Source organism: Eptesicus fuscus, chromosome 5, assembly GCF_027574615.1.
Source record: "Eptesicus fuscus isolate TK198812 chromosome 5, DD_ASM_mEF_20220401, whole genome shotgun sequence".
NCBI classification, from domain to species: domain Eukaryota; kingdom Metazoa; phylum Chordata; class Mammalia; order Chiroptera; family Vespertilionidae; genus Eptesicus; species Eptesicus fuscus.
In genome coordinates, this window is record NC_072477.1 from 35,539,559 (window position 1) to 35,559,767 (window position 20,209).

The following is a 20,209-nucleotide window of genomic DNA, read 5'->3' on the forward strand; positions in this document are numbered from 1 at the left end:
AATATTTAGTTGGTGTAAAACACTTAAATTTTATAAGACAGACTAATGTTTAATCAAGAAAACATTTTTAAAGAAATAATTCTCTTAAGAACTCCTGACAAGGCTATTTACTTCAAACCTGACATTTAAATCAATTATTTTACGGTAAGAAAGTTAAAAAAAAAATGCCCACCTCTGTAAGGGTACTGCTGGCTTTAAAAAGTTTAAAAAATATTGTTTAGAAAAGAAGGGTTTCACCAAAATCATGAACCAGCTTTTCTGGAGCACATTTTCAGAAATTTAACACTTTTTGTACCGTTTGGGTCTATTGAAGAATAATTACCTATATGATAACAGATTTTGTAATCATAATTTGCACTAAAAAGGAATTTAGCAATTTTGCATCTAGAGTAGGTCTGATACCATCCAAATCTTTGGAAATAGGTGCTCATATTCACTGCAAACACAAAGCATCTTTCAAGTTAAAAAATGCAAAGAATAGTTATCAAAGAAAATGAATAAAATCCATAGTGAGATAATTTTTTAGAAAATGATTGAAGTTTTAACCCAAGAAAGGACTCTTAAGAGTGTCTTATAGCTTAGAATAAGAACATGTCAATCACGATTAAGCTTCTGGATCGGAATCCCTTTGAAATGCAGCTGTTTCTTCTTTAATTGTGGCAGCGGAGTCTGAAGAAAAGAAAGGTCCAGCCTTAAAGATGAGTAAGGAATACAAAATAGCTCAGGATTAGTTGTGGAGTTCAAAGGTCGCTAATTACACTAAGGAGTTCCCAGACACAGGGAAAACATTAAACAGGTCACCTACCAAACGGGAAGCAGACTTTGTCTTCAGAAATTATCCCGAAGTGACAGGTTTCTAGACAAAATCAAAAGCATCACAATGTGTCCAGCTGATCTCAACGGGAAGAAAACAGGACTTGGTTTTAGTTTTGTAGCATTATGTAGAATGGAATGGCAACAGATGGCCTTAGGTTGCCCATGGCCCCACACTTTTCCAGTCCTCCCTAGATTTTCCTCAGGTTTCTAGAAATGTCAAATCAAAGATTCACTGGTTTTTCTGATTGCTTATAAAGAGTTTTCCCTCGGGGATTATTATACTGAATCTCTGCCTACTCACTAGATAAATGCCTCTTGTCTATCTTAGTGTACTTTGCTAAACATTTATACAATCAAGATGTCCAAATGGCTCCCTTAATATTAACCTAAGTTAAATGATAAGCTTTTCTCGAGTTAAAGAGGGATCAAATGACTACAGGGGAGTCATTTTTTTAAAGGAAGGTTTTTACTACAATGATTAAGCTAGACTAATAAGTTAAAGTCCTGATCAGGGAGTTATTCCATTTCCTGTGTTACTAAGGATAATTTTGAACAGAGAACATTATGCCACGAGAATGCCTTGCAGAAAATATGAGTTTATAATGAGTAGGACTGACCTTAATTAAAAAATCACATTTCAAATCCTAAATTTATATGCAATATCCCTTCAAACTATCATAATTCCCTTTCAAGGAGTTAACAGCTTTTTCTAAGCTTTTCCTTAAGAGACTCATTAAAAAATAGAAACTAAGATATAATTTAATTGTATACTAATCTGTAATGTATATTTTTTCATAACACTTCTAATTCTGTTCCATGAAAAAAAACTTGACATGGATTAAGATTTGAGGATCTTGAGATTTTATCTTTTCTTGAATGGTCACTTAAAGTCCAACTTGACAATGAACTGCTTTGAAAACAGAATGAGACATATAACTGTCAAGACAGGTAAAGATTAAGGAGTATGACTAGATGATTCCTGAGGAAACTAAGATAATGCTAATAAGAGAGTGATAATAACAAATTTAAAGAAAATACGCTATATGAATTTTTACCTGAATTTATTCATTAATGAACTTAATAATAATAAAACATGAAAAAAGCAATATAATACCTAAATTTATCTTTAAAAATTTGGCTGCATACATTAAATGATCACAAAACACTATGCTCATCTTCTGAAGATATACCACCCCTCTTGTTGACAACCTAAAGCAAATTGTTATTGTGGCAGATAATAAGCTTACCTGAAAAGTAACTTTAGAACAGCAATAAACACCTTAACTAGAATTATGCAGATTCTTTATAAGTCAATTGGATAGTTCTGATTAAGAACAGTTTACTATTTAAAGAATTTTGCTTTGTTTTCATTGACTGTTTTGTTTGTTCTTTTCTCAAGAGATTTACAGTTGTTTCTAATGTGATCTCTGGCATTCTGTAACAACACGATGTACTAGAGGCTTGGTACTCAGGTTTGGAGCACCAATCCATCAAGAGTGGCTGCCTGCAGGTCTGAACTGAAGAGGAACCTGAGCCTGTATCCACGAAGCTCAGTGGAGAAAAAGAGCTGTGATTGATTAGCCATGTCTGCCATAGGCACAGGAAGGAACATGTGGCAGGGTAACTCAGGACTAGAATCACTACTGGTTTATGCTCTGAATCATAGTTGAGAAAAATCAAAGGGTAACAAAATTGGAGACATTAGTCTTGAAAGTACTTTTTTGACAAACTATGTCAGACTAAAAACATCAAACAAGAGCATTTTTATAATTAAATCATTTAATGTTTTCTCATTCATAGGTTATATGCATACACATTAAAAATAAGACTATAATTTAATTTAGGCTACGTTACTATTGTATAAGCCTTGTTTAAACATGAAATAATTACAGTAATAATGATCCATATGTTACTGGAGCAGGAGCTTTAGAATTCCAGATGTAATAGTCAGAAGAAATTAGTTTCCGGTCTGAAAAATAAAAGAAATAAATGATAAATGTTAATAAATTATATTAACAAAAATTCAGTAAGAGACAGATATTTTAAAGTTGTGGAATACAATTATTTCAAGGAAGGCAATACTTTGAAATATTCATTTTAATTTGACTTTTTCAAGGCATTATTATAACTTTAACCACTTCAAAAATTTGGTTTCACTAAAACATTTAAATAATCCATGTTTAAGTTTATTTATGTCAAATTTATGCTAAATCAGCCACCCCCCCGCCTCCATTTTCCCTAAATTTTGTTTCTATGGATCATTACTTCAAGTACAAAAACAGTAAAAAAATTTTTATTGGTTTCCCTTTTGTAACCTCTTTACCAAGGTCCTGATTTTGATGTTGCAATTATTCTCTACCCATTCAAAATTTCAGAGATAGAACTTTCTAACAATGTTTTTAAAAGATTGCTTCAGTGGTTTCTTATAGTTCTGATCAAATCTAAGCTTTTTGCTTTAATAGCTTTGTAGCTTTGGACAAATCTTTGTAGCTCTCTTTGAAGTAATGTTTTTTTATATGTAAAATTAAGATAATGCTCATTTGGAGCTAGACACCTGTAAATTCTTATCACACACATCACTAAATATCTAATTCTGCCTTTTCTACCTTTCTTCTTCATGCCCTTCTTCACAGTGAAAAGGATATAGTTAGGATATATTACCCTATCTTTTATTTATTTATTTTTCCCCCAGTTTGGGAACTTAGTGACACTGAGAGGCAACATAGCATATTGGTGAAGCGGCCAGGCTTCAGAGCTAGACTACGTGGGTTTGATTCCTAGATCTGCCATTTACTAGTTATGTGAGTCTAATCTCTGTTCCATCAGCATCCTCATATGTAAAATGGAAATAACACATAACAGGATTATATAAAAATCAATGAGTTAATACATAAAATACTTAGAACTGTTCCTGGCATACAGTAAGCAATACATGTTAGCCATTATTATTTAAATTAACATTTTGCATTCAGTATTCCATAGATACATTCTAAAATAATGGTCTGTTTGAATTTAGACAAAACCACTGGTTTGTCCAAACTGACATAACTATATAATGCCTTTACACACACACACCAAAAAAAGCATTATGAAGACCATTCCACATATATCATCTCTTTAAAAAACATCCCAAAAAAATGGTACAGGAGAAAATAGGAAAAACCTTAAGTACGTAAAGAATATGACAGTCTAATTAAATTACATAGAACTTATTATTGTCCTTAACAAGTAATTGCTTAGAATCCTGGGGTAAATAATACTATTATTTCCATTTTACAGATGCAGAAACTAAAACTTTGAGAAGTTAACTAACTGGCCTAAAATTACAGATAACAAACTATCTGAGCTAGACTTAAACCCTTGTCTATCCAACACCAAAGCCCCTGTGAATAATCCCTGAATAAAAGTGTATATTATAAACAGAGCAAAATAAATCCAATTTTAAAGTCCATCTCTACACCAATTCTTACCCATCCAGATAATTTCATAAACAGAAGAAGGCAGAGGACAGTATGAAGTATACAAACTCTTTCAAAGAATAGGATCAGGCCAGAATTTTATAAATTGGGATTATTCCCTGATCTCTTCCAGTTACATTTTAATTTTACCTTAGGTAATAACTGTATAACATCATTTTAATTCCCTCAAGTTAGTATGAATCTATACAACTTACGTGTGCTTATTTTTGGTTTTCCTGATGCAAAAACTTGAACTGAATGCTGATCCGCATAACACCCAGTAAGTGTGTAATCTAAGATCCTAAAATGAAGCTAGAAAAAGAAGAAAAATGGACCAAATTGAGGTGATTCTTTGGTAAAAATAAAAGGTCACATTTTTTTCCTTGATGCAATTTTGGGAATTTATTTCACAAAGTTCACAAGTTTTAAATCACAAATATTGAAGCTGAATATTGTGTGTGTGTGTGTGCACATGTATACATATACACACACCATTTCCCCTTTGCATTAGGGTCATTTCCTTGTAAGGCTGGCATCATGAAATCCTTCACATATACCAGGCACTTCACTAATATGAACTCTGACCCAAACTGCAAGGTATCCTTATTGTACAAATGAGAGAACTGAAGTTCAGAGATGAAAGCAATTAGAATCCCAGATGTAAGTAGCAGAGCTGGCACTTGAACTCAGACCTGACTGATTACAAAGCTGATGTTCCTTCCCCAATGGTGTCTGTGGTCTGGATATTCTCTTCTACCTCTAAGGATATGTGGTTGTGATATATTTAGATCATAATTCTTCTACAGGCAGAAACATATATATCTTCTACCAAACCACAAAAATATAAACACCAGTTTATTCTGGTGTTCAGAAGAAATGAGATGCTCTACTTAATTTTCCAGAAAAATGATATTTAACTTTTATATAACTAAGCTTAGAAATCACCCCTTCTCTCACCTATAAAACCGTTCTAAAATGTAATCCACAGGTCTCGGATTTAATTGATAATATCGTGTCATCAGTATAAATGTCAATTATTACGTGGGATTCTAATAGCAAGGGCCATTAGTACCTTCCCTGAAAGCATAGCCCTGGGTGCCCAAGTCACAATGATATTCACATTAACTACGAAGGTTCTGTATCTTACAGAGCTCCAGTAGCCTTGGTTCTCTTCATCTTTGCTGCTAAAAGTTCCTGATTTTGCAATACCCTGATAACTTTTCTATACTTTTTTTCTTCTATCTCCCTCCCTTGCAAATTTCTCCCACTTCCTAACTTTCTGATTTTGATTACAAAACTAACTGATCACTTGCATGGAATGTAATTTCCAGATCTTTGCAATGTCTTTCCTGTTGCAACTCATATTATCTCAATAATAAAGGGCTTTTAATTGCTTGTTTAGCATAATTCTGGATGCTGAAAGTTATGACAAGGTTGATTTCCAAAAAGCTAGATATTATAAAAATAAGTCTATTTAGTGAACACAAATATATAGTACATGCTTTCGATTAAACTACATCTGGTTAGGTGATGGAAATGAATAGAAAAGTCATAATCCCTACCTCTGAAAGACATACAATGTAGTAACTAAAATCCCACATTTTTTCTGAAAAATATCTGGAAGCAGGAACTTTTATAATAATCCTTGAAACAAAGCTTGTGGACATAGTTGAAATTAAGACAGAAGAAATGAATGTCACAAGTATACTTGTGACTTCAGAAGTACTAATGCTTTTATGTATGGATTTCAATCTCTCTTCTTTGATAACTATTCTGTTTAGGTTTTCCTGTTACCTTTTTGATCACTTCTTCAATTTTCTTCATTGGTTCTTCCGAATCTTTCTCCTTATTTTCTCTTACCTTTTTTTTTTAATCTTAATCTTATTTTTATAATATCTAGCTTTTTGGAAATCAACCTTGTCATAACTGACTTGACTATTTCTTCTCTATGGATAACTCTTAAATCCTATATATAGTTGAGTTCTCTCTTGAGAATCCTGCTCCAAGTTTTTAGATACTTTCTGAACACTTACACTGGGATACATTGCTATCACCAGCAACATTCATGATATGAAGCCTGCTTCCTCTCAGCTTTCTCCACATCAGTATTTTCTTCTAAGTACTATATTGATCCGTTCATCAAATATTTATTGTGGCAAGTATTGGACTAGATGTTGGTAGTAAAACAATGAATGAATGAGACTCACATGGTCTCCACTCTCTTGGAGCCTCAAGTCTTGTTTAAATTACATGCATTTTTAATAATACCATCTTTGACTTAAAAGTACTTATTGTCTCTATATTTAATTAGTGACCAAGGCTTTATGTTTATTACAACTCCTGCAGCAATCTCTTCCTATATCAGTGATGGGCAACCTTTTGAGCTTGGTGTGTCAAACTTGGCCAAAAAACTGAGCATAACTCGGGTAGTGTGTCACTTTGAGGAAAAAACATTATTTCGCAAATGTTTCATCCTCGGCATGCGGCCGCCTCAGCAGCCGCGTGTCATCAGAAATGGCTACGCGTGTCAGTGCTGACACGCATGTCATAGGTTCGCCATCACTGTCCTATATCTCATCCTTTCTCTTTCTGTGATACTACAGGAGCTCAGCATCATTAACTTATACCTTTCATCTGGAATACTAATAGAGCTAAAAAATAGTTTCTTTGTTAAAAAATAGTTATTTTTTTCCTCTCACCATCTTCACATACATTCTAGCTTAATCTTCATAAAGTATCCCTTTCTGAAAGACCACTTCCCTACTCAAAACAATTATGACATTTTCTAATAAAGGAATAAAAATTAGATTGAAACCCTCTACAATCCACACCTAAATCATGTATCCAGCCTTATGTGCTACTATTGTTCCTGGCCCTGGTTCCTAAGCATGCTTTGTTATTCTTCAATCTTCTATGTTATCCCTTTAATTCATACAAATGTTAGTCTTCATGGCTTCACATTCATGCTTATCTGGGCCTCAGAGTTTTGCTTAAATTCCATTTCTACTGCAATGCTTTCCTTGACCACATTGATCAGAAGTGCTCACTTTGTCCTTGAAATACCAAAAGCTGTTAGCACTGATCAATTGTTGACATGGATTGTTAAAAGTAACTCTAGGGGAAAAGGACTACATTTTACATTTTGGTATACAAATTTCACATGTGATAAGGATAGCTGGGCAGAAATAGATTAAGGTGAGGTGTTTAGGTCATACTTACTTGCATCACCTTAAAAGTTTTACAGTATTAACTGAAATAGAAAGTTACTAACACTAAACAAAAATAATCTCACAAAAATAAAAAAAAACACAGCACAGACAAAAACAACAACAACAACAACAACCCAGAGTTTAAAAAAATGGCTAGAAAACATTAAAAATCAATTAGGTATATGTAATTTAGAAGCAAAGGAAAGGTTTCTAAGGGAGTGAGCCACACAAATATATTTACCTTTAAATATGCTGTACTCCCAATGCAAATGTGGTCAAATGGCTGCTTGTCATGGCTCTTGGCTCCAAAAGTTACAGTTCCAGAAAGACTAATTTCCATTGATTTTGGGAACTTCTGTCCTAAAAACAAAAACATACCAATCAAATATCCTAAATTAAGTAAATTCTAAAGCAAATGAATGAAAAATAATCAATAAACAAAACCTGGCTCACCAATAATCCAGATCAATAAGCTTTTCTCTCGAAATACTTCGAGCTGGCCAAAACTAACTTTGTATTCCACATGTGTGATTGGACCTCTTTAAAAAAGGACACAATACAAAAAAAGAAAAAGAAAAAAAGATCATAGATATAACAATTTTAAGAAATCTAAGTCAAATCTTGCTACTGTTACTTAATACCAGGGTAGCATAAAAGCATTTCTATATTCAAATTGGCAGAATAGAGTAGAACAAATAATATTGTATCTCAAAAAATGCCAGAAGCACAATAAACATTATGGTGATGACATATATTTCATTAATTCTAAAAATAAATGTAAAATAATATAGAATATATTAATAGTCACATAGATTGACATATTAAAACTATAATTTTACTATACACTTTGCAAAGAACTATGCTGTAGAACAAGTTTAAAAGTAGAATTGATGAGGAAGTACAGTTGACCCTTGATTAACATAGGTCCCTACAATAGTTCAAACCTGTGTTGTCCACAGGTCAACCTTTTCAATCTATAGTTGGGAATCCGCAGGTGTGGAGGGTCAAGTGTAGATAAGTTTTTGAGGAGCCGAAAGTTATACATGGGTTTTCCATTGTGCAGGGTTGGTGGCCCAACCCTCAATTGTACAAGAGTCAACTGTAATCTTATGATATGATTGATTTAATTCACCAGATAGTTGATAGCAAGGCTTGACTTATGTAGAGAGAAATTGCTAGAAATAAAGCCAGGAGTGAAACAATCTCTGAGAAAGCTATGCTGGCTTACGTTTATATTTATTAGCATGTTTAACCAGAAAAATAAAGACACATTTAAAGGTAGAGATTATTTCTATCACTATGTTTTGGTTCAGAATCAGCATTTGTTTGAATAGCATTTAAAAAAATCTTAAAAGTAAGGTTAAAAACAAAGACAGTTCACTGTAGGGCAGTGGCAATGTACTAAGGAAGGCAGAAATCATGGCATCATGTTATTTTATTCCTACCTATTATAAAATGGTATATGAGCTTCACAGAATTCAAAATTATTTTTCACACTTTCATGAAGTTTTAAATTAACTGTTATTTTTAGTTGTACTTCTTCCTCTTTTATTTGATAAAAGCCCAAAATTGGTGGGACAGGAACCTGGAAATAAACATATACAAACTTTTATGTAATTGTCAGGTTAATGGGTCTAAAATATCAACGGCAATTGAGAAAAAAGTCTTGCAGTAATATACTCATTATTTAAAGATACATTGTTAATGACTAATGGGTTACTCCAAGTTGTTTGTTTAATAGATGATGGAGCTACATTCATTGTAAAGGCAAAGATTCTTCCTCTCTTTCTGTTTTCAGAGATGAGAAAGGTGCCTGATGAAGGTGTGCAATTCATTTTTACATTCTTTTTCCTACTCTTGCTCATCCAGGTTCCCCTCCTTCTATGACCTGCCATTTAGGACATGCACTGACACTCTGCCCACAGTTCCTGTTGCCCCATCTGTATATTGTGACACTCCACCCCACACCCAGCTCAGCAGTAGCTTACTAAATTGGTTATCAATAATTGATTGAAAGGGAGACAATCTGTAAGCTGGGGTGAGCCCATCAATATTTCTAGTACATCTGAAATAAGAAACAGGAAGGACCTACTTTTACAGTACACGTCCTAGTACTGGAGGACATATGCAAGCTGAGAAAGCTAGGTGGAAGAAGAGACTGAGAAGCAGAGATGAGACCGACAGTGTAGACCTTAAGTATAGAGTGATTTTAATTTTAATTTCTGATTCCAGTTTCAGTAAAGCCTGGGTCTACTTCCTATCCTTGAGTGACAATGAGATTGCCTTTTGTCTTCTCAAAGTAAATTCACTTTACTTAAGCTAGCTTGAGTAGGTTTTTCTGAACCACTGATTCACAATTATAAGAGACAAATGGTAAAGTAGGTTTTGGAATTTGGAAAATTTGGGTTCAAATCTAGGCTCTGCTACTTATCAGTTATATGTCCTTGTACAAGCCATTGAACTTCTCTGAGACTCTCCTCATCTGTAAAGTGGGGATAAAAATACAAGGGTTTTGAAAGTATTAGAGAAAATACATGTAAAGTGCCTAGGACAATATCTGACACAGCAGTTTTTCAATAAGCAATAAACAGCTATTAATGATATTATATATTTAATAACCACAGCTGCCTAAGATTAAAGGCATTTTTACAAGTTCATGGTTCAAACCATAATTATACCAAGATCTTCCCTATGACTATAAACTCCTTATTTGGGAACATTAAAAAAAATTCCATGACTTTGAAAACATTAAGTGCTGTTACGGACACCAGAGATAAGAGGCATCTTATTCAAAGAATTGAATCCAAAGAATTGAATCTTCATTTTCATTCATCTGGTAAATTACTCATGAAAAGTTCTCCTTTGGACCAAATGTATGAATGATCTGCAAAGTCTCAACTTTTTCAAGGTTGTTTACCTGGGAAGTGTAGTAGCATAAGTTGAATGACTCTAAAGGTGGAGTGAATGGAAATTTGTAAGGTCCACTGAATGCAGAATCATCCATTGTATCAATGCTACTGGAAGTCAGAATGGCAGAGTCAAGAGAAGTCACACAAGGATGAACTAGGATATCCTGAAGTGGAGATCCATTGGTAGGGAGACTCAAACTGATGGTAACATTTGGCATGATTCCTTCTAAATCACACTGTAATACAAAAGGAAAATTATTACCAAGATCTTAGAAGCAAACATCTTCTGGGCAAGGCTTTCCTGAATTTATCTGAGTCATTTTCCACAACTTAACTCACTTTTCTCTTAAGACATTGTTCTCTTTGCTGTCTGTTCTCGTTAATAGTTCTATCATGCTCTCAGACACCCAAGCCAGAGACTAGGAGAGCCTTCCTGGAATCCTTTGCTTATATTTTCAACCCTTAAAAAGCTATATTAAACCCAATGACTTCTCTCCATTCTTGTTGCAAACACTTTGGTACAGGACCTTACAATTTTGATCATAGTCTTCTAAATGTATTTAGATTTGTTTTCCTCTAATCAATCCACCCTCCATTAGTGTCATTACCTTAATGAAACATAATTTTAATTATACTGTATCCATGCTCAAAACCTTTCAGTAGTTTCCTCTCAGTTTTGTATTACTTTGAAAGCCTTTCATTGTTTGGCTCCCACCTACATCTTCCATCACTTTCTACCCTGCAACTAATGCTGTAGACATAATGAATTCTTGAATTTTCTTGAATAAATCATAATATTCTATACCTCCATGCTTGTTATGTGCTATTCCATCCAGCTACAATCTTCTTTTCTCTTTGTAACCTCAGTTCATGTGATGCTTTGTGTGAGGCCTTACGTTCTGTATTGTCAGCTCCACAGCCTACCTCTGCGATGTAGAGAAGCCCAAGATCTTTTTTCCTATGTGATCTGGGTTAGTTTGCCAATGAGAGGTAATGAGAGACTTGGAAGGTAGAGGGGAAAGGGAAGTCAGTATTCTAGGAAGGTCATGGAAGCTAGATTCGACAGCTTCACAGACCTGTTTTTCTTCACATCCTTAGTGTCTAGCACATTGCTATGCACAAGAGACACTCAAAAAATATTTGCTGAATGGATATAGTTTTCTAATTATGGAGCCTACTTTTGTTTTCCATTTCATCTGAAATATTTCACCTTTTTCATTTTATCTATTGATTGACATATATATAAATTCAAGAATATATGTTGTTGGAGACCAGGTGTAAGCCCACACAGTGTCCCCTGACTTGTTTCAATCTAACTTGTTTTGATGGCACATTCCTATTGTCAGCAGATGAGTAGAATAAGAGACCATTTATAGCTTATCAAAAGTCTGTAAATATTTACCGAGAACTTGGTCTCCTGACTTCTCTTAGAGATTAAGAAGAACAGAGAGTACATTCCTCTTTGTTGACGTCTTATTCAGTATTTGTGTATAAAAGGCATTGCGTAGTCAATAAAGCTAGCTGCAGTAGCTCGACGGCTTGCAGAGGTGCAGCCGGTGGATGACTACCTGCAGACTCCTCCGGATCCTGCTGTCCTGTCTTTCTTTCTTTTCTCAATTCCCACCTCCCTACCTCAGCCCGGTTCAACCTGTCAGGCTGGCCCTGACAATATGTGCTATAAAATGTAAATACTTAGAGAGTAGGCAGGCATATAAACAGTACCATGTATAACTAGTGTCTTATAACGGTCTTTCAGTGTCAGTTACAATAATATCAATCACATTTGAAAATAAAAATGCCATACACTCTTACCATAACACTTAAAATATTTTAGTGTTTTAACTTCTACACCATCTGTCATTTTATCTCCATATGTGAATTAGCAAGAAAAAAGGTTTTGTTTTATGACAGATATTTATAAAGATAACAAAATATGCAAATATTAATAGCAAATACTATTATAATTTTAAAACAATCAATTTATATTTATTTAATTAGCTTCTAATATTCTTACAGGGATCAGGAAAATGCAGCCATTATGGAAACCACCAACAAATTATCCACTTCCTAAGCATTTAAAATAACAGATCACCATTTACTATAGAATGAGGACATTCATTTTAGAAGAAATCTACGTACTACCCTTTAAACCAATCTGGTATATGTAAATGTGGACTTTTAACTAGAAATTATAAAAACAGAAGGGTCCTAGGAAATTGATTTTAAAAATAAGCAAAAAATTTAAGAAATAAGATTTCTCCAAAGACATGGAAAATTAGCAGTAAAGTGGGGACTAGAACTTTAGTCCACTGGTTTTTGGTTATCTACTAGGGTTAAGATAAAATGAAGATAATTACTTCCATTTACAACAGGCTTCAAAATAAAACTTCTTTGTATACTAAGCTTCTGAAGTACTTAAAAAATGTTTGGCTAACAGATATACTATTTACATACAAGTTTAAAGAAACATTTAATATGTGGATTAAAGTACAGCCATACTCGTTTTACTTTTAGAAGAAAGTTTTTTGAAGAAGAAAGTTTTCCATAATTTGTATCAGACAAAAAAAATAGCAATCAACCCAAAATTCCAATACACAATAAACTAGGGTCAGCTTATTAATGAGTTGAGACATTTAAACACCATAGTATTATTAGTAAATTATATGTAACACTAGAGGCCCAATGTACGAAATTCATGCAAGGGACTCTGCCCTCGTAGCCCTGCCTATTCATCTGGAAGGTCATCCGGAAGGTCATCCAGAAGGTCATCTGGAGGGTTATTCTGTTGTTTGGTCTAATTAGCATATTAGCTCTTTATTATATAGGATATTCCCTACTTATTGTCACAGAAATATAAGAAAAAAGACTTCAACTGTGTTAAGACTTACAAATAACATAACCCACGAACACCTCAACTTTGGAGCTATTTATACTTCTAATAAACTTAATAACTGCTATGTATATTTTTGATCATGATGGAAGTGAGTTTAAACACATACATTCGTAAGTCACTTTAAGGTTAAAAGGGAAAAGGAAGACCCAATTTGTCTCAGGACGGTTCTACCTCTCTGTTCTTGAAATCTACTTTTATTTATAGGATTTGTACATAACCACTCAATATTAAGTTTGATATATAAAAAAGTTTATACTCATAAGTACAGAGAATAAAGGAAGATAGAAAAACAAAGGTACCTGAGAATACTAATATCCACTTGTAAAAATTGTACTTGGAGGTTTTTATTTAGATCATTATTCAAGATGGTACTGATCACTGCTATCTATTATTATTTCTGTTGACTTTTCCTACTTTCTAACCAGAGGAACCCATATTAACTCATTGACTTGTTTAAATAAATCAAGAGCCTTTCAAAATGGCTTTAGATATTAAATCTGAGGTTTGTCAGTTTCACCCCCTCTAGAGAAAATGGAAAACAGATATGGTGGTTTTAAAATATTTTCACAAATGATTTAACTCTTTTTAAAAGGTGAAGCCTAATTCCAGTCCCCTTGAATGCGGACCAGACTTAGTGACCTGTTTCTAAACAACAGAAAATGGTGGGAGTGAAGCTATCTAACCTCTCAGTTTTGGTAATAAAAAATATAGCTCTACTTGTGCCCCATGTCTCTCTTGTCTAACCATTTGATCTACAGAAAACTAGTCACCAAGTTGTGAGGACATTCTTAAGCAGCATGTTGAAAAGTTCACATGGAAAGGAACTAAGACCTCCCACCATAAACCAGTCATGTGAGTGAGATCTTCTAGCCCCAATCAAACCTTCAGGTGATTATTGCTCCAGCTGAAATCTAGACTGTAATCTCATGAGAGACTTCACACCAGAAGTTTCAACTAAGTTGCTCCTGAAATCCTGACCCACAGAAATGATAATAAGTGTTCTTTGTTGGGACAATGGGGCAATTCATTACTGTAGCAAGATATAACTAAGTAAGGAATGCAAAAAGATAATTTTACCAAATTTGATATGAATTTAACATCTAGTGACTGCTGTTTATGATAAAAATCAACAATCTATAATAATCTATAATAATAAAAGTGTAATATGCTAATTAGACCAGACAGCCTAATGACCTTCCTGAAGTCCTTTCGGATGTCCTTCTAGACCAGTGGTCGGCAAACTCATTAGTCAACAGAGCCAAATATCAACAGTACAACGATTGAAATTTCTTTTGAGAGCCAAATTTTTTAAACTTAAACTTCTTCTAACCACTTCTTCAAAACAGACTTGCCCAGGCCGTGATATTTTGTGGAAGAGCCACACAGGGGCCAAAGAGCCGCATGTGGCTCGCAAGCTGCAGTTTGCCAACCGCGGTTCTAGACGAAGCTGGGGATTCGAGGACTGAGATGGCAGCTGCGAAGGCTGAGCCCCTTGCACGAATTCCGTGCATCGGGCCTCTAGTGTCATATAACAATGTAAACTAAAATTAGTAAATTTTACTTTTCTCTATAGGTGTTAAATGGTATGATAAAACAAGTACCAGAGAAAAATCTCACCTTGCAAGTGACAGTTCCAACTACTTGCCATGTATCTGCTATATCCTGTTTATCATATTGCATAGATTTTACTTTTTCAGTGATAGAAATAGAAACTTGTGGTTTTCCTTTGTATGTCCCAGCTTTCCAGGCTGGCTGCTTTTGTGGATGAGTCACAGAAGCAAAATTGATACTATCCAATGAATTCTGTAAGTTGGCATCTAATAAAGTTCCAAAGGGGCAAGCCTGTAGAAGCAAGTCAGGCAATTGGCTCAGTTTTGTATTTAGCTCAGTATCCATTTTTTGACTTGAGTAAAGAAAATCCTGTATCCCAAAAAGAAGTTCAAAGCCTTGTGAAATTGCACTAATGCTAATTAGTGCTGGACGAGGGGATAAAGTTTGTTCAACTAGTGGAACACAAGCATATACTATGCCATTCTTCAGAAAAGCAACAACTGGCCAGAGTTCTTCACCTCCTACTTTAAGTCCATACACAGACGTTTTATTGATGCGAGAACAGCTATCACGACTCTCCATGAAGTCCTTATCTTCATCCAATAATCTAAGCTCGAAGAGTAATGATTTAAGAAAGGGACCATCTTCAGGAATAGGCACATAACTTGTTCCATTGAAGACTTTGGCTCGTTTTTCAACAGTTGGATACCGTCTGCAGTATGGAAACAAAAACATTAAAAATTATTCTTCCAAGTAAAATAAAAATGGAAGAATCCAAAAACAAAAAACAAACTAAAAACTGAAGGTAAATAGTAATAACAAAATACACAGTAACAAATACATACACACCCACGAAAACCATAACCCAAAAAATGTTATATTGCTTGTTAAGTTATGACTATAGTAACTAACTGTTGCATAGTTGGTATATTATCTCAAATGATAAAGTATCATTATCTACTACTAAACATAATTTAATAGTTAATTTTTTTAAATAGGTAGAGAATATGGTTCTAATTTGAAATCCTAGTCCCTTGGCCATTGAGATTCCCACTTAGTAGGCAAGGAATGTGTAACTGGACACATTTTAGGCATCTATAAGCACTTTACTTTCTGATCCCATCTTAGTAGAGTAGGATCAAAGGAAGTGGTTTGATTTAACCCTCTACAATTTTTAGTTCACTAGTTGAGATGATACAATTACAAAAGGAATATTCTATTCTATTTAACCTATAGTGAATAACAGGTACCCCAAGTTTTCTTGCCAACCCCTACAAAAATATATGAACATTTTAGTAATAATGGTTTACCTCTCTGGCCCTCGAAGATAGTATAAGGTAATAAAAAAAAATCTGAATAATCCTTTATGATTTGCATGCTCTAGGCTGAATGGTAAGTTACTAATCCATCCCTTTTTGGGGGGAATCAGAAAAGAAGGTGCTTTTGTTCATTTATAGAAATGTTAGATCATATTTTCTTAGTTCAAAAAATATGTGCTTTCCCTATTCCTTACCTCTCCACAATCCAAACAAAATCAATCTCTTAGCTATTAACTTCTGTGTAAATTACCTAACTTCCCCAAGTCTTTTTTCTTATTAGTAAAATAAAGAGGTGAAAAAAAAAATAAAATAAAAAAATAAAGAGGTGGCTAAAGAACATACCAGTAATTCTCATTAAGGATCAAGAACACACATTGGCCAAAATAATTTTTTTTCACTAATTCTACTAATAAAACATTGATGTTTACTAATATTGTTTAAAAAGAAAAACAATGTATTCAAATTTATCAGTGTGTTGGTGATCCTTATTCATTTACATTCTGATGCATTTTCTTGGTTGAGAAAGGGAAAGATTTAGTTAGCACTCCAGTAATGTAGTTGTAGGTGGATGCCATTTCTTTCTCTGAGTCTCTGGATAAGAATAGTTGAGAACTTTGGACTAAACTCTACTACGAAACGTAATTTAATAGTTAATTAAATTATTAGAACAGTGTATTACAATCTAGTTACTTAAGGGATAATCAAAGTTCTTAAATGCAAGAATCTAATGACTGAATGTAAACTAAGAAGTTAATCTGGGACCTTTTACAATGCTTCAATGTATGCTCAATAAATATTTTTGTTGGATGATTCAACTTGCCATTTTGGATTTATTCTATGCCTTTTCTAAAATGGCCCTACAACTATGAGGTACAATAACAACCTCAGCCAGACTTAACCTGATACTATTACTATTATCTATCCGGGCAGCAAACCTCTAAAATAGAATCTAAATCAAGTTTCTTTTGTGGGGAAAAAGTAGTTAGACACAGGAAAGATCATTTCTCTTTTTAAATATTAAATTATGGCCATTATTGTTTGGCATATATGTGGGTAATATGCTAGAGCATATCTGTTTAGCCCTACCACTAGTCCCAACAAGTCAGAAAACTGAAATAATAAAACTTAACTAATTCATTCAACAATAAAGAATAAGTGACGAATTATTTGAACCAAACCTGCTGCCTCTATAAAGATGTTGAAGCGCTCAACCAAACATATCTGAATTTTTCTTCTGAAATATTCTGAGCTCAGTGGGAAAAAATTCTGAAAACAAGCATGACTTCTTCAAGGAGGTTATTTTTGTAAGCAGGTAAAAATCTTACCTCTATGAGATATTGAGATAAGATACAAAGCCACAGTTACAAATACAGTATGGTATTGGTACAATAACAGACAACTAACAGAACTGAGACAGACCAATGGTTATATGGGAAACATGATAAACTATCAATAGCTCCACAAATCAATGGAGAAAATATGTATTGTTTGGAAGACGATGTTGGAAAACTGGCCCACTGTATAGAGAAAAACAAAATGGGATTCCTATATTAACACCATATCCAAAGATGGACTATGGATAGATTAAAGATGTAAATGTAACAAATAAAATGATAAAGTTAAGAGAAGATAATGTAAGAAGATATCCCTCGAAGTACTAACTACTTTGCTTGCAATAAACTAAGTGATTTCTGTTTAATCAAGGGCAACATTAATTGGCAATAAATGAAGAGAAAATATCTGTAATAGCTAAAAAAATAACATAAGACTAGTATTTCAAGAATACACAATTAACTCCTGCACACTAACAGAAAAAAACCAGCAAGTCTCAAAGAAAAAAAGTGAACAAAGGGTATCTATAGGCAAGCACAGAAGAGGAAATCCAAAGGGTTAACAATCATTGCTACACAGAGAAAATCAAATGAAAATAAAATACTATTGTGGCAAAAACTGATTAGGAAAGAAAGGCGATACAAGAACCCTCACTCACTGCTAGTGAGTGATAGAAATAGAAATACTGGGAGAAAGTATTATGAAGAGTCAATCATTTGGCAATATTTAGTCAAAATCAGCATAGATATGCCCCATACACCTTTTGAGGCTATCTACTACAGCACTGTTCTGATGGCAGAGTTGGAGGCAACCTGGGATACATCACTCCAGAAGAGGATAGGTAAATATCGAAGGTGTAAACCATAGATTACTACAGAGCAAGCAGAAGTAATGACTTAGACCTGCACTGTCCAATATAGTAGCCATTAGCCATATGTGATTAAACATTAAGTTAAACAATATTGAGTTCCTCAGTTGCAATAACCACATTTCAAAAGCTGCATGTGGTTAGTGGCTATAATATTAGCACAATTCAGAACATTTCCCATGTCCATCACTGCGGAAAATTCTATTGAACAGTGCTGCTCAAAATAACATGGAAGTTTCTTTAAAATAATGCTGAGAAATCTGACAAATGAAAGGAAAGGGAATGAAATCGAAGGAACAATGATGCAATTTGAAAAATGAATACACAAACACACAAATACAAAGATAGCAACAAAGATATGTTACCTATGAGGCAAGGAGAATGGCAGAAATAAAGATACCCAAGAGAATATATAAATAAAACGAGGAGTACTTTGGATAGAACTATGAGACTAATAAACTATACTAGACAATATTATTACCACCCTTAAGGTACAACAACAAATATAAGTCTATTCTGGGGGAAAATGGTAAATTCCAACTTGATGCCCTTAGTAACAAAAATTGTTTAGGTTGCAAAGCGGGAATCTTTCATGTCCACATTGCCAACCACTTTTCATTTAAAATCACTCTCATCTTTATTTGCTTCAATCTCAGTTTAGATCTACTACTTCACTACAGAGCTTTCCTCAGAGAAGAATGAATTTGTTGGCAATACATAAACTGTCAATAGCCACTGAGAATAAAAGGTGAAACAGATTATTCAATTGCCACCCACATTTTCTGAAGTTATTATATAGTACTCCTCACAGTTATTTTGATACATGTGGCAAATTCTAGAAATAAAACCAGATCAGCTTACACCATCTAAGAAAAAGTGAATACAATGTAATTTGGTACTTTTTCAATTTTCTTCAACAATTAGGAGAGTTCAACTATCTGAAATTTTCTAGGAATGAAAACATGATAAGATGAAAATTAACAGTCTGATACTGCTCAGCAAGGATTTTCCAGAAGGATGAGTTAAAATGTCATTGACTGATTTTTAGTAGTGCAAGAAAAAATTGTAAACACGTGTTTCCTTCCTTTCATCTCCATCTCAATACTAAGCAGGTGCAGTAATTTTAGACGTAGTACTACTAAATAACACTGTTAGAAAACACACAATACTTAATATGTGCCAGGCATCAACTCATTCACAACCCTATGAGTTAGTATTATTAAAATATTCATTTAACAGGTGAAATAGAGGTGAAGTAACTCGCACTAGGTTTCGGATCAGCGATACCCTGCATCACAAAGCTGCGCTCCATGATCCATTCCTCCGACTGATCATCCCGGAGGATTCAGACTAGCATTTACCTGGAGAATCTGACCGTGCCACAAAGGGGAGTTCCGGGTTCGTGGCTTATGAGCCACACTGCTCGCTGAGCCATGATAAGCCGCTAGTGCATCAGTGCACCCCTAAGGCCGCCACGGAGAAGAGCGCAGACCGGCTTTCTCAGATGGGTTCTTAACAGAAGCCCGAGTTTCATTCATCCGAGCTGCCTTCTGCCCCACCACGAACAGGTGCGGCTCAGCAGAGAAGCTGACGCCTCCAGATGAAGTGACTAAAAGCCTCTGAGTCCGTCCTGGCCAACACAGGCCACAGCAGAGTTCTGCGAACCCGCACCTAGAATCTCCAGAATTTAAGATTCCCCAGCAACCCTAGTACTTGCTTCCTCTAAATCCCACTTCCGGGATGGTGGCCCGCAAGGATCAAGATTCCTCACTCGCCCAGCGACGAGCCTTTCCGCGGTTCGCCGGCTGCGCGCCCCTCCCGACTGCCGAGCCGGCGCGCGCAGCTCCACTTCCG

The 20,209-nt window shown here is 34.5% G+C and overlaps 1 protein-coding gene across 3 annotated transcripts; it reads right to left on the bottom strand.

Annotated features, from left to right (window-relative positions):
* Positions 1 to 2,666: 2,666 nt before the first annotated feature.
* Positions 2,667 to 20,200, bottom strand: AP5M1 (adaptor related protein complex 5 subunit mu 1). 3 transcript variants are annotated; one of them, XM_008139007.3, is made up of 8 exons: positions 19,717 to 20,171; positions 14,903 to 15,548; positions 10,401 to 10,628; positions 8,929 to 9,068; positions 7,937 to 8,022; positions 7,725 to 7,843; positions 4,490 to 4,586; positions 2,667 to 2,785 (listed from the first exon to the last, which is right to left on the bottom strand). In XM_008139007.3, the coding sequence occupies exons 1-8, from the start codon at positions 19,788 to 19,790 to the stop codon at positions 2,703 to 2,705; spliced, it is 1,473 nt and encodes a 490-aa protein (XP_008137229.1). In that variant the 5' UTR covers positions 19,791 to 20,171; the 3' UTR covers positions 2,667 to 2,702. The 3 variants fall into 3 exon arrangements, with proteins under 3 accessions (XP_008137229.1, XP_027997475.1, XP_054572010.1); XM_028141674.2 differs by lacking the exon at positions 4,490 to 4,586 and having other exon boundaries at positions 19,717 to 20,200; XM_054716035.1 differs by lacking the exons at positions 2,667 to 2,785; positions 4,490 to 4,586 and having other exon boundaries at positions 7,731 to 7,838; positions 19,717 to 20,200.
* Positions 20,201 to 20,209: the final 9 nt, after the last annotated feature.

What these genes read in the sequence shown, in the direction of transcription:
- AP5M1 (XM_008139007.3), bottom strand. Translation starts at nt 19,790, where the DNA reads ATGGCTCAGCGAGCAGTGTGGCTCATAAGCCACGAACCCGGAACTCCC. An exon ending in CATATACCATTTTATAATAG is followed by an intron (nt 8,023 to 8,928) that starts GTAGGAATAAAA and finishes CCTTTTTTAAAG; the next exon opens with AGGTCCAATCACACATGTGG. An exon ending in AAAACCAAAAATAAGCACAC is followed by an intron (nt 2,786 to 4,489) that starts GTAAGTTGTATA and finishes TTTATTTTTCAG; the next exon opens with ACCGGAAACTAATTTCTTCT.